The sequence below is a fragment of the Thunnus albacares genome, chromosome 11, assembly GCF_914725855.1.
Source record: "Thunnus albacares chromosome 11, fThuAlb1.1, whole genome shotgun sequence".
Taxonomy (NCBI): Eukaryota; Metazoa; Chordata; class Actinopteri; order Scombriformes; family Scombridae; genus Thunnus; species Thunnus albacares.
The window spans coordinates 27,421,063-27,436,671 of NC_058116.1; the positions used below are offsets into that span (position 1 = coordinate 27,421,063).

At 37.9% G+C, this 15,609-nt stretch overlaps 1 protein-coding gene across 1 annotated transcript in view; it reads left to right on the forward strand.

The window, feature by feature from the left end:
• Positions 1-6,868: 6,868 nt before the first annotated feature.
• The window catches only part of gpr39 (G protein-coupled receptor 39), a 42,347-nt gene continuing 33,606 nt past the window's right edge, over positions 6,869-15,609 (forward strand). The window contains exon 1 of the mRNA XM_044366675.1: positions 6,869-8,209. Within this exon, the coding sequence (XP_044222610.1) occupies positions 7,444-8,209 (766 nt within the window). The 5' untranslated portion in view covers positions 6,869-7,443. The remainder of the gene's footprint in view (positions 8,210-15,609) is intronic.

Sequence of the window (15,609 nt, forward strand, 5' to 3'; positions counted from 1 at the left end):
GAAGCTCTGGACAATCTGTCCAAAACCCTGCTTACACACACACACACACACACACACACACACACACACACACACACACACACACACACACTGAGGCAGGATATCAGTGAAGCGCCTCCTTGAATTATATACAGCAGCACTGTCACTAATTTCAACACCTGCATCTGTTGAAATTAGTGCCATCTGGAGTGTCATCGCACTAATTTTCCTTCCGTTTCATCCGTGATTCTTTTTTTTACAAATTGTCCATGTGACACATCTGTACGACTAGAATCAACCAGCTACAACAGGAGCTGCTGCTCAGAGTGACCTCCAGGTGTGTGTGTGTGTGTGTGTGTGTTGTGAGATATTTTTCATCTCCTTAAGGCCTCCAGGTGACGCCAACACTTTCCTGACAGGGTTGAATATTTTAATTTAGGGCTGCATCTGATGATAATTCTCATTATCGGTTAATCTGCAGAAGAGTTTTGTCTTCAAAATGTCAGAAAATAGAGAAAACAGTTCAAGGTAACATATTCAAATTGCTTATTTTATTCAATTGAACTGTTCAAAATCCAAAAATATTCAGATTATTATCATATCTGACAAAAAAAGCATCAAATCCTCACATTCAAGAATCTGGAACAAGTGATTTTTGGCATTTTTGCTTTAAAAATACGATTGAACGGTTATCAAAATAGTTGCTGGTTAATTTTCTGTCGATGAACAAATCGATTAATCGACCAAATCGTTGCAGCTCTAACAGAAAATATCCTTCAAGTTTTTCCAACCTGAGACTCAGAGAAACCTTTGTTAGTCTGATGTTCTGGACGTGAAGAACGACGACATCCCACCGTACGTTAACGAGAAAGCATCTTTCATATCTTCCTCCTCTTCCTCTCGACAGTGCTGGATCATGAAGACAAACTGTGATAGAGACATAGTCTTTGTTTTTTTTTTTGTTTGTTTGTTTTTTAATGAATATGAACTGATAGTAAGCCTTCCGCTATAAGCTACAAACCGCCTTGCTGCAATAACGGTCGTCTGCTCGGAAAAAAACGAGCGGTTTTCATAAATGGGTGTAAATACTGTACACAGTGAACATTTAACACAAGTATTGATGTTTTTGTTTGTGAAATTCAGATGACCACTAAAGATTCCTCTTCTCAGATTATGTGTTATTTTATGTTTTATGTATCAGCCAAATTTAACTTGCAACTGAGATTATATGATCCTTTTTTTTTTTCCATTTCTCAAAAGCAAAAAAAAAAAAAAAAATATTTACCCTGTTTGTGATTTCCTGTGATGAGATAAAAAAAGCATTTCTTTTAGTAGCCTCAGTGTCTGTCACGTAATCCAGGATGTAAACACTACAGTTTGAAGGTGAATCGTCCATGTTGTTCCTCTCATCCTGTTAAATGTCAGACTTGTGTGTGTGTTTGTGTTTGTACATCTTCATCATCTACGGAGTGTTTTTTTTACTGCACTCGTCACTGACTGGACGCATGAAGTGGAGGAAGTAATAATCCGCCTGTGAGGGTAAATTAACAGGTTGAGCACTTTAAGTGAGACACATAAACTCGTCTACTTCATGTTCATTATTACATTTTTTGTTTGTTTTGTTTTGTTTGTTTATTTTGTTTCCATCCCACCTTCTGTCACGATTGCGAGTATGAAAGCTTTTCAAGGATCATCACATTACAAGTGGTGATATTTCCCCACGTTGACTTTATCACTGGTGCTTGTGGAATCATTGATATGATTTTTTTCTTTCTCAGGTACTTTGTTTTGTTTGTTTGTTTGTTTTTTAAAAATCTGAATGGTTTCTTTGTCTTTTAAGTTTCATGAATTAATTTGTTATACGATCTTAAAGAAACTCATGAGAAAAGCTGTAATAGAAACGTCTCTTTTATCAACTTAAGCTCTTGTAATTATCCTTTTTATTTTGCGAGCCTGTTTTCATAGTTACACTGCACTATTAAAACATATCTTTTTAAAATCTGTGTGTCAAATTTCATGTCATTACAGAATCATACTTTTGAAAACACATTTTAAATGTTAAGATGTGTTGAAACTGTGTTTATTTCTCTGAGATTATATTTGCATGTATTTGCTGTGTTATGTCTGGACTATGTCGTCTAATGAGGTGTTCGAGCCTGAAGGGATGAAACCTTGTTGTTTTTGTGCTGTTTTATTATGACTAATATTCAGAAATATTGGAACAGATTCCTGTGAGATGCTAAACGAGAGAGAAATGAGAATTTGCTCATCGATCAGAAGTTTTGTGCAAGTGCTGCCCAAGAAATACTACTCCACTGGGCCACACGGGGGCGCTACAACAACAAACTGCATGTTTTGGACTGTAACTTTTGAACCCTAAGTCTCACAAACAATATCAGGGTCAGGGTTTCTCCTGGATTCTGTTGTCCAGATGAATCTACTCATATAAGCCACGCCCATTTGCGTCCACGTAGATTTTCCACCATTTTTAATTTTTTTTCCTCTCCTCCTAAACTGTTGGTCTGATTGCTACCAAATTTTCTGTGGATCATTATTGGACCAATCTTATCAAAAGCTGCATAAAGCTTATTGATATCTCATCTAGTTTTCAAGATATTGACCTATGAACTTCAAAAGGACATGACTCAGCACAATAGACCAAAGTCAACAACTGTCGGGCTGATCATCACAAAACTAACAGGATATCACCATATAAGTACCTGAAACATACCCTGAAAGTTTCATTCAAATCAGAAATTGTCTGATCATTATAAAACTCACAGGATGTGTTTCATAACAACGTTGAACCATGTGTGTAAAACTATTCTGAAATCTTTCAATATGGGGCGCCAACAGCTCCAAACACGTGCAAATTAGGCCAAATATCACCAAACTTGGTGGATATTTTTGACTATTAGAAGTTGAAAGTTTCAACTTCTAATAGTCTGTGTTGCTTGAACCCCAGAATCACTGCATGAAGCTATATTTTAATAAAATGTGTGAAGAAAGACTAAAACATTTCGATCGATATTTGCAGAACTGCAGGACTCGAAGCTCTGCAGTGTGAAATTCTTGTTTTTTTTTTTACTCTTTGGGAACATTTTTGTGAATGAAAGCTGACAGACTGAGCAGAACTTGTTGCCTTATATGGAGATTTTAGGAGTATTGATTATGCTAATAATCAAATCTCACAGACGTTAACCTGCTCATGAACAGGTTAGATTCATCAGGTATATAACAAGTTTACACCGGCTGTGTTATCGCTGTTAAAAGCTGAAAAACTATATTTTATTGTGGTTGTCTATTAAACTAATGAAAAAAAAAGACAAAGAAAAAAGAACATCTGCACACAAAGAGAGAAGCTTGTAATGTTATCCAGTTATAAACTGCTTAAAGGAGCGTCTCCTGGAAGCAGCAGAGCTTCATATTCACACACATTCACCTCTTCAGGGTCGCTCATCTCGTCAGAAAAGACAAAACAAAGACATAAAACATTCTCTATAATGTTGAATGAAAACATTGCAGGTCTGCTTTTACATTCCTGTCAGTATATATTCAGATAATAGAGGCCAAACAAACTCTATAAAGTGTAGAACGCTGATTGTGCTGCTGAGTGCCTGCAAACAACCAAACACCATCAGTCTAGTGGCCTGAATGTTGACTAGAACCCGTCGTTATATAACGCAACAGATAGTTTAGACCTTGTATAGAATATATTTCCCCCCAAGACGTTTCAAGTAGACCTTTTAATCTTTTCAAGTGGAGACTAAAGTAAATAACCTTCTGTTTGTTTGTTCCTCTCTTTCTTCTCAGCCTATTGTCTCTCTTTTTGCTGGATCAGCATCCATCCTGGAGCCGCTCACATCCTGGATCTGGTTTTCCATCCTCGCCTCACGTCTCTCTCTCTCTCTCTCTCTCTCTCTCTCTCTGAATGATGTCTTCATCCTTCTCTCTCTCTCTCCTGTGTGAATCATGTCTTTTCTTGTCTCTTCTCCTCCTCTGTGTGCGTGTGGACGGTGAGATGTGAGTGTCTCCTGCCAGGTCTCCATGGTGATGAAGGTCTCGTGGCTCAGTAGCTCCTGTTTTGTTTTGTTCTGGTGACACCTGGAAGCTGCTCCGCGTCCTCTTCATCACATTCTTTATATATATTATAAATCATTTTATTATCCTGTTCAATGCCGTGTTCTAGTCATCTGTCCGTAATGGGAGAGGGATCCTCCTCTGCTGCTCTTCCTGAGGTTTCTTCCTTTTATTTCCTCTGTTAAAGGTTTTTTAGGGAGTTTTTCCTTATTTGAATCGAGAGTCTGAGGACAGAGGATGTTGTAAAACTGTACAGACTGTAAAGACCCCTGAGGCAAATTTGTGATATTGGGCTATACAGATAAAACTGACTTGACTATTTCTTTTATTCTTTAGAAATAAAACAACCAGCTCTGACAACACACAAGTTGTTATCCTTCTTTATCAAATGCATGACTGGTTTTGTCACATAAATAATCAGACATTAGTGAAGCTACATGAGCTCTTTTCATGTTTGTCATCATCCGTTTTATGTCTTTTTTTAACATCTAACAGATGGTTTATAGCTCAGCATACGCAGCACAATACACTCCGTAATGTGTTTATTTCAAAGTCACAAAGACAATTTCATGCAATCTTACGCACGAGCGCCTCGTTATCGACGTCTAACAAATGTATTGTCTCATGCAACTTAATTACAAGCAGCCGTCTGAACACGATACAGATAATTCAGATCTTCAGTATCATGATTAACATCAGCCTCGATTTTTACTTTCTTCACTTTGGGGACAGTAAGTTAACATCTGGCTGGAAATGCGTTCAATCACAGTGAGAGGGCACTCAGAGCTTTAATCTAATCAGGTTCAACATGTTGACATCATTTCAGCTTTGTCTAGGGGATGAAAAACAGATGCTTTTAAGATTAATAATGGCCTCTGAGTGTTTAAAGGGTTTTTGCTTCTAAAAGATACATATTATAAGAGCAGAAAAAAAGGCCTTGTAAGCATAATAACTGTAGCACACGTTATATTTTTGGGTTATTTCAGTTAAAAATCTGCCACACAAGCTTTACAGTATTGGGTAAGTTATATATTTTACATAGGAATAATTCCAAAATGTTATTATTTATTATATAATATTGTTTCATCATCATTTAAAGCACTTTAACTATTATTTTATTCATTTGTTATATATGTGTAACATTTAAGTTGCTTATTCATGTCCCCTTTTCTAAATAGGAAGTCACTTTAGTTCCTATCTGCCGTTGTTTAAGGGGGACACTTGTTTATGTAACAGTAACAGAGTAACATGTGCTGATAGAGTGAGAGGGCTGCTGGGAAGTCAGTGTTGATTAAAGAAGCTTTCCTGTAGTCTGATTATTACCCACCAAGAAGTCTGGGTTACACATTAATCATTATATAAAAGGTTTTATCAGCCGCTCAAATGTTATCACCCGATCTGAATTGAAGAAATAGTTCAAGTTCTATTTTCTTCATATCAACAGTGGACCTCATGCAAGAACCACTAATATGAACAGATAAGAGATACGAGGGATTTAAGAAAATTTGTGGCATTCATTAGTTTTCTTGTATTTAAGAATTTTATCTGAAGTATGAATGAAATGTACAAATTCATACGAGTCATGAACAGACAGTCTGACTTTCTTCACAAGTGGAGGAACGTGTTTGTTTTAATCTAAATGAATTTGGAGTTTTAAGGACGCTGTAATCATTCCTCCTGTTCAAATCTAACAAATGTTTGCATACTCATTAACAGGTGACATCAGTTCATCAGGGTGAAACGAGCGATGTACAACAAGTTCGGGCAGTTAAGGCTACGTTCATGTCACAGGCCTCAATGTTCAATTCTGATTTTTTATTCAGATCCAAGTGACGTGTATCCGTGCACACGTGCAGATTTAACTGAAACGTGAGTCGCATGGATAACAACAATAACATCATTTGTGCAACAGTCAAATTATAAACATGGACGACGTGGCTGCTGTTCAAGCATTCAGTTACAATAACTTCCTTCCAGTTTGGCTTGAATAGAAACTTCTCCATAAATGTCCAACAAATGTGAAACTTCCTCGTCTCTCCATCGATCCGTGTCGTTGCTATTGTTGTTGTTCTCTTCCATGTTTATTTTATCAAGCTGTGAGCTGCTGACACTGAATGATGATGAAAAAAAAACAACACATGAGGTCCGATCTGATTGTTCTGACAGCGGTCGCACAGCCAGAGATCAGATATGAAGCAGATCCAGGACCACATATGCACACAAGTAGCCCAGATCTGATATGAAAAAAAAAATTTGGGCCATTTTCAGCATGTGATGTGAATGTAGCCAAAGAGAGTTTGTTGCATCCAACTTGCAAAACTCATAGAAAAAAAAAAAAAATCTTTGTTTTAAGATAAGAATCTAAAATGTTCTTGCATGAGGCCTGTTGTATCTCTTACAGGCATGAACTCAGTGGAAAGTATATTCATCTCAAGCCTGGTTTATTTCAGCCTTCTCCCTGTTTGAACTTTTCAACCTCCCTGCACTCATAGTCTCTTTTTTTTAAAATCAAAAACCTGCATTTTTTTGTCCACATTTGACTTCTCTGTCTTCCCAAATCTTTCTTCTTTGTCTTTATTTCTTAAGTTCACATTCTCAGCCATGTCAATATCACGTTCAGGTTCTTTGAGGCTCATATCTGCTGCTTTATCTTTAACATTATCTCCAAACAAAACTACAAGGTTGTAAATCTCACACATATTAGATTTATTGTGGTCAAAGTCAGACATGTTGTTGCTCTCTCTTTTTCTTGTCTTAACAAACCTTTTAACCGTATTTCTAATCTCAACCGCAAATCAGTGTAAAACAAAACAAGCATGTGCGTGAAAGGGAAGCACGTTAGTGCCGATGATAAGAAATGAAACCAGACCTGAACACTCACGCTGTCCTGTGTTTAATGTTTAACTGCCCTGCCCTCGTGGGAGGGAGGAGGATATTTGAGCGAGGGGAGTGTTGGCTAACACTTTGCTCTACCAGACTGAGGTGAAACCAACCAACTTCAGACCAGGACCTGTGAGGACTCTCAGGAATCCCAGATGGTCATCAGAGATAAAAAGGACCAGACTCGGGGACACATACTGGACTTTTGGGCTTAAGACACTGAATATTTAGAACCTCATAGAAAGTTCAGTAGAGTCTTTATATTTTACTGCTGTGGAATATCATGAAATCATTGTGATTTGGAGTTTCTCAGCCACCGGAATCATCTTCTTGAAGACTCAGGAATCATTTTAGACAAAGAAAAGTCTTGAGTGTGTGCTGTTATCTGGGAGAAGTGCTCACCTCTGGGTCTCGGCTCTAATCACAGCGACTGCACCCAGCAGAACTGACAAGCTACGGGATAAAATCAATACCTGGAAAATCTGAGCTCACAAGTCGGCTATCATGAGTGAGGAAATGGAGGAAGCACAGACTAAAGACTGGAGGCTGATTGAACCCAACTATCCTGTCAAAATCTTCCTGACGGTCTTTTACAGCCTCATCTTGGTGACGGGTATCATGGGTAATTCGGTCACAATCAAAGTGACTCAAGTGCTGAAGCGAAACGGCTACCTGCAGAAGAACGTGACCAACCACATGGTCAGCCTGGCCTGCTCGGACTTGTTGGTGCTCATCATCGGCATGCCAGTAGAGCTCTACAGCGCCATCTGGAACCCGTTCACCTCCGCATCAGGCGACGCTTCCTGTAAGATCTACAACTTCTTGTTCGAGGCTTGTAGCTACGCCACCATCCTTAATGTGGCCACGCTTAGCTTTGAGCGCTACATTGCTATCTGCCACCCGTTCCGCTTCAAAGCCTTGAGAGAAAAACGCACCTCCGTCCTCATCACCTTTGCCTGGCTGGTGTCCATGGTCGTGGCGCTGCCGCTGCTGACCGCCACGGGAACGCAGAGCCACACTCTCCAACTACCAAACGAAACCGTCCACAATCTGACTTTCTGCACCAACATGAAGGAGCACTGGGTGATGTACAGGGTCAGCATCTTTGTGGCTTTCCTCGTCTACGTGATTGTGTTGATCTGCGTGGGCTTCATGTGCCGGGCGATGATCCTGGTCCTGCAGAAAAGCGGGATCAACAGGGACCAAGGAGCACCCAAACACGAGAGTTTAAAGGTCAAGACGGCCAGGAAGCAGACCATCATTTTTCTTGGTAGGTTGTTGGTTCAATATCTTAAAGGATAAACAAATTATCTTAGAGCTCCTTGTGTGTCCCGGTTTTTATACTTGAAAGGTTCACAATGCTTCAAGTGCAGTGTTTCCTCTATAATAGTACAAAAATATATATTTTTAAGTGCTGAAAATAACACCAAATATCCATTCATTCGGAAATCAATATCATGTGGGAGCCTCTGAGCAGCGCTGTTTTGAAACTTGAGTCAACGTGTGTGTCGTTGCCTGGGAAACTCCAGGTAGCGTAACTCCTTTTAAGGAATAGGGCGGAGCGTAAGCCAGTCAGTGGTTAAGCAAGAGAACGAGCGGAGCAGAGGAAAAGGTTAGCAATAAGTTATCAATCAGGCAGTAAATGTACAGAACAGACAACAGTTAATAAATGCTGCAGCTTCTAAAGGACCCCACCGCCAGGCCAAACCACTCATCATAGGCTAAACACTGAAGTGTGTCTTAAAACAATGATTACAGCAGGAAAAACCTCTTCCAGTGTTCATTTAAGTACATGACTGTTGTTTTAAGACAGACTTGAAAAATTGTGAACGTGTCCTTTAAGGCAGGAGTCAGCTGTTAGGTTTTTATTTGGGGTGGCCTAAATGTTTTTTTTATTTATTTAAATTAAATTAAATTTATAACACTGTTCAGTTTAACACTATCTGAGGTCATTTTTGACATTTAGTAAATTAATGCTAACAGTATTATTTTAATACTCGTTTGGCTAAAAATGTCTGAATATACGATCTGTGTTTGCACTTCGAGACCAGAGCTGCAACAGCTCGTCAATCAGTTGAAAATAAACGAGGAACTATTAATAATCGATTAATCATTTCAGTCATTTTTCAAGCAAAAACACCAAACGTTTGGTGGATCCAGCTTCTCAGATGTGAAGATTTGCTGTTTGCCCTTTTCATATATGACAGTAAATTGAATATCTTAACATTTTTTTCTGCAAATTTTTAACATTTCATAGAATTTATCGACTAATCAAGAAAATAATCGTTGGATTAATCAATAATGAAAATAATCGTTAGGTGCAGTCCTACTAGAAATGTATTTTATTGGTCATTTCTGCCACATTTTTGTGTTTGTGAAACAGAAATTTGTGGTCCAACAGGCTAAAGTTGTGGAATTAAAAAAAAAAAGTCAGAATTCACACGTTAAAATTTAATTTCTGGTTGGTTTATTAGACTTTATTTCAGCTCTTTTCGTGCTTCTCCTGGTGTGTGGACAGTATTAGATGCAATAAGGTTTATATTTGTTGGGATTTACATGAGCCTTGTGTTTATTTTTGAGTCTACAGCAGATTTGTGATGAATTATGCTACAGTAAGTTATGTAAACTATGAAAAACAAAACTTCAGCTTTCATCAGGGGCCAAATATTTTTGCTGGATTCGGCTGAATTTGGCCGACAGGCTGCTATTTGCCGACCGCTGCTTTAAGGGATTTATGTAAGTAAGACTGGAAGTCTCTGAAAAGAGTCAACAGAAGTGTTAGTGAGTGTTATCTTTGGCGCGCTTTATATTGTGCAGTGTGTGTCTGTGTGGTGTCGTTATATCACCGCCGCTGGCTGTCAGACAGACTCTTTATTTCTTTACACCAGCAGTGGAAACACCACCTGTGCCACTAGTGGAAGTGGAAAAGACAAGTCCAGGCGATGTGTCGTAATGTTATGACCCTTTAAGTGATTGATTTCTCTCTCTCTCTCCCTCTCTCTCTCTCACACACACACACACACACACACACTCACACACACACACACACACACCCACACACCTACCCTGATATGCACCCTGATCTGTTTAGGGTGTGTTCTTGAGCTAATAGAGTTGAGTAGATAAACTGTCTTGTTTAATTATTGCTTGTTTAAGTTGTTTGATGTTTCAACCTTGAAGATCACTGTGTCCTTACATTTGGATGAGAAGCTAGAAGTTTATAAAATTAGCTTCTTAACTTCTTATTTTCCCACTTGCTGACCTGATTAATTCGTCCTTATCCACCTTTAAACTTCCATCTATTTGTAAATGTACTAAAGTCACTCAACTTCTTAAAAAGGTGCATTAATTGAGATTTTAGACTAATGATCAAATGAATATCTGATATGAGGTTGTATCACTGAGCAGTACGATAGGATAGTATGATAAACCTTGTTACTTGAGGTATATGACTGAGGAATACTGTAGTATGTAGTAATCTGTTTTCAGTTCACTTTGAGCTTCGCACTGTTTATTGCACCCAGGCATCTGTAGGCGTAGGCTCAAGAAACAGGACAGGAGGGGCGAGGAGCGGCTTATGCTGAGTTTGTTTTGGAATCTCACTTAGTCATTCACCTCTAGCAACCAAAGTTAGTCACAGTTGCTTTAAAGGTGGTGACCTGAAAGACCAATTTCTATTATTTGTACTACAGCTAAAACATTTGAGAAGCTAAATTTCAATCAGTTATCATCAGCACATAATGTCTTTAATATTTTATCACCGTCTCAGTCAAAAAATTCAACTAGCTACACTATAGCTGTTTCTCAAAATGCATTATTTTAGTTTAACTCTTATCTTCATAACCGTCGTCAGTGTGTTTTTTTCTCATCGGATTTAGGGTGTACCACAAAGATCTATTTTAGGACCTTCCACATATGTGTTTTTTTAGTGATACAGGGGTAAAGTTGACACCACGGGCGACACGTTTTCTTTGGTAGCTCCTATTTCGAGCGTCGAAGGGCATCATGCTCATGTTTAAAGGGCTGATATTGTGGAAAACAAAACCAATGAGCTTTGGGATGGATTAGGGTGATGGTGGGAGCCCTCATGTACTGTAAAATTACTCAATTTTATCTCTTCTGTCTTTTTAAGTTATTTGAAATTTTGAAATTCACGGCTCAAGAGCCAAGTCAAATCAAATATGATATGTATTTACTGTTCCCATGCAATGGATAACCTGCTGCTGTAACACAAGAATTTCCCAATAAATACATCTATCTATCTAATCTAATCTAATCTAATCTAATCTAATCTAATCTAATCTAATCTAATGGCCTGCTGGAGGACAGACGGGAATCTGGGCTGTATGGAAATCTAAACAACTTTTGGTGAATAAAATGTCACAGATATGTTTAAAATAGACTCAGTATTTTTAAAAATTTGTCAAAAAGGTCCATAATGCCAGATCTTAAATTCAAAAACATTGAGAGAAAAACATCTCCTCTAAAAGTCAGTCTCAACGAGAACAAAGAAAAGCTGTAGTTAAATCCTCATCAGGAAAATAGGGGAGAGAAACCTCTCCAAGGTCCGCACCCAGAGGGACTCCCCTTCCAAGCAGTCAGGCGTGCAACGACTGCCAATAGTCAGCAAGCTCAGATAAAATTTTAATGGTGGAATTTGCAGAATAAACAGTAAGTGAGCCTGACGATGGACATCCTGGAGACATCAGCACCGTCGTGGTCTAATGGACATCATTTGGCATTGGACATGAGAAGGGAGGGACTCAGGAGATGATAACAGATGCTGGTACGCCCCGCTGCAGGCAGCCAGAAATGGAAAGAGATAGAAGACACAGTGATACATACAGCAGACAAACTCCCAAAGTCCCTGAGTCATAGGCGACAGCAGACCGGTTCACAGAGAGCGACCACATGAATAACCAACACACGGACAGGAAGCCACACATAAACTAAATTCCAGGAACTGGAGAAGGAAGCTGAGCTACTGTTAAATGTCAACTCACTGTTTTTAAACTGGTTGAGTTGACAACTTTTTACCAATGAATAAACAGATTTAATTCACTTTCATGATTGCACAACAAAATTTAGAAACTTTAAAGCTGCAATAATCAATATTTTTATATTAACATTACGTGTCACATGCAAGAAATTGTGTGTGTTAGTGACGTCAGACAGACAAAGTTAGCGACTGGCTTGTGAACACAGTGCAGCATTTAGCAGCTAAAGAGCCAAAATTTGTTTTCTCAGGAGTTGATGAAGACCAAAACCAAAGTTCAAAAGTCAAAAAATGTCTCAAACATATCTCTTTTTATTAACTTACATGGTTGAGCACAAAGACAGACGCTTCGGCATAGACGCCTTTTTCATTGCGGACAAATCGTATATGACACCTCGGGTATTTCTACCTACTCAATGTGACCTGTGCAAGTGGTGCTGATGACACTGATTAGTGCTGACTCTGTTAGAGACACTCAAAACAAAGGCCAAAGCAAACCAGTGAAAACATAAAAAACAAAAATGAGACAACTATAACCTAAAATACAAATATACATAATCATACAATGTAAATTAAATCTAATTAAATCTAATCTGATTAAACATTAAGTGAATATTGGACTGACTGTATATTCATCAGGTGGCTAGAAACACAACTACTGAATGTTAATGTAATAATTATGTGTCAGCTGTTTTATTTTCAGCTTGTTCTGTTGGACAAAAAAAAAACAAAAACAAAATCTATTAGAGCAACTTGTTTTATTAAGGAGAGGACAATACTACTGTATAAGGAAGAAAAGTGAAAAGATATCAAGATATCTGCAAACAGCCAAATATTCATGTTAAAAAAAAGCATAATTATGCATTTTTGTAGATATTGCCCCCTCAAATTTATAAAAGTGTAGAAATAGCTGTTTAATTGATACACAGTGTATTTCTGCTGCTATGAAAAACAAGAAAATGTAGTTATGACACCAGATGTTCATTTCATCATGTGAAATTAAGTTTTTGTGATATAGCAAGATAAACATTTCTGGTAAATATTTAATAATTTGGTGTCTACTAATAACAACAAAATATGTCATAATAATATGAAAAATCTTTTGTTATAATGTGAAAAGGAAACAGGAAAGTTGTTATAAAGAGAAACTGAGCAACATTTTTTTTGTTCTTTTACATTTACAGTTATGGAAACACAAATCATTCTCAGTTTTCAGCACAAAGACTATTTTACACAGCACACTGTAGAGAATCAGCGTCTGTAAATGCAGATCAGACGCTTTTCTTTTCTGCTACCTGCGACTTTATTAATCCTATCATCTACGTTCCAGCTGCTACCTGCAGACATTTTTAAAACTGATGGACACATGACGGCAAGCACAGTGTGCGGAGGTCTTGGCTGCATTGGAAGCTTGTATAGTGAATATATAGTAACAGTTAAATTCCCTTGTTTTGGTACAAAGACTATTTCCCTGAACAGATGACTGTGTTACATATGATCTAAATGTGATTATATTAGGAATTTCTCCATTTGTCCGTCTTTAACATTATCGTTTAGTTTTCCTTTGTTGATGACAAATGTAATACATTTCGTCATAGATCTCCTTTTCAAACATTACGTTTTATTTAGTTTTGTCATGTAAAGATACAGTTTATTATTCAGCTCTTTCATAAGTCTCTGAATATGCTCTTAAAATGTGACGTGGATGTCAAGATAAACACTCAAATATTTGTGTTTTCCTGATTACAGCGAGTCTTTTGTTGTCCAGAAGTGTGTGGTGACAGATGTTTCCTATGAGAATGGAAATACAAACATTCAGTTGTCAGTGTTTGCTGGTTAGTGTTTATTACATCAATACTGAGTCAGAGAAGTAATTTCCAGTATCATCTGCATATCAGAGATAAGTAGAATAACCACAGACAGTACGTAAGTCATTAATATACAAGAGAAAGAGTAAAGGACCAAGAATGCTACCCTGAGGAACCCCAATATCACAGATAGAGGGGGAGGAAGTTACTTGGACATCCTGTTTGTTAACTCACACACAGATCACTCTTTGTTTGAACAGTCACCCATGATGTCATGTTGGATCAGTTTGGTGTTGAGCAAACACCAAACAACTACATTGGTCTGAATCACAGCATTGGAATTCATCATGTATTTACATTTACAGCTCTGTCTCACATTTTCAGGGTATTGATTTCGTAACCAGACTGTTTGCTGCTGCAGTTGTAAGGTCAATGAAACAAATACTTTAATGCACATGTATTTAATCCACTACAACCTGCAAACAGTTGCTTATTTCCACATCCAGCAGTTACAGAGCAACATTATCATTCATCTGAGGTCATGTTTGTGTCCACCTGGTGAATGTAAGTCCAATATTCACTCTGTTTTTGCTCTCTACCAACTCCTGAGGGAAATATCTGGCTCTTTAGCTGCTTACTGCTCCACTGTATTCACCAGCTAGTCTACAGCTAACTGTGTCTGTTTGCTATTTGGTACTGAGCAGGTCATGTACAGTGGGGTTTTTAGAGCTTTTTTTTCTGAAAATAGCTGCCTGTGGTGGAAGAAAACAAGCCTATTAGAGCTCTGAGAGTGAAACAAAAGAGAAAAATTGCAGTCAGACAGCTAAAAAAACATTTGATAGATCATTATTATAGAAGATCTTGATTATAGCACATGTGTTTTGGGTTGAATGCGTCACATCTGTGCCTGAAAGACACATCGACCCTTTGTATCCCGATAATATCCATAAGCTTTCCTTTTAATTTTGGAAGGTTCATTTCTAAAAAGATGTTTTTCACCATGACAAAAACTATAGCATACGGCTTTTATACTGCTGAGAGGTTTGGCACCACGACTAACTAAGCTGAAGTCCCCAGGGCGGCCATGTATCAGCCACACTGAGACGTTTAATCATCCTCACAGCTTCCTGTAGAAGAAACACTAATGATGGAGACTTTCTGCTAACTCCTTTGCCGTTTATCTTTTAATAAGAAACAACTTTTACTTAACACTAAATGTTGCTTCTTCTTCTTATGCAAAATAATCAATGACTGATTATTGTATTCCATTTACTCTCATGTGAACAAATGAACACACTTATACACTCCTGTGTATCTTTTCCCAGGACAGTTGCACTCCAGTCGTGCTCTGATTCAATTACCGGTCAATCGTACATCTTCACCGCTCTAATTATGACTTCAGTATTAACAGCATGTGAATTAAATTGAGTTTCGGCGCTCTGATGACCTTAAATGGATGAGGAAGGAGGGGTCAGCTGCATTACAACTAATGCATAAAATTGGGTTTCATCCATTAGTCGCAATCACTGTGCAGCTTAATTGCTTGATAGAAAGTAATTGTTTCTGTCCTGCTGTATAGAGACAATTTCTGAGCCTGCTTACACATATTCAGGTGTTGTTTTTAACCGATGAGGATGGTGACATGATGATGAATATGATGACGATGATGACTGTTATGGTCATGATGGAAACGAGAAGGGCAGGGATGACAGATATACAGATAATCTGTAGATATGTAAGTTTATTTCTGTAAAGAGTCAATCTGGGAATTTTGTTTTGTTTTATATAAATAAAAATAAAAACTAAAACTGTACTGATGATGATGATGATGATGATGATGATGATGATGATGATGATGAAGATGAG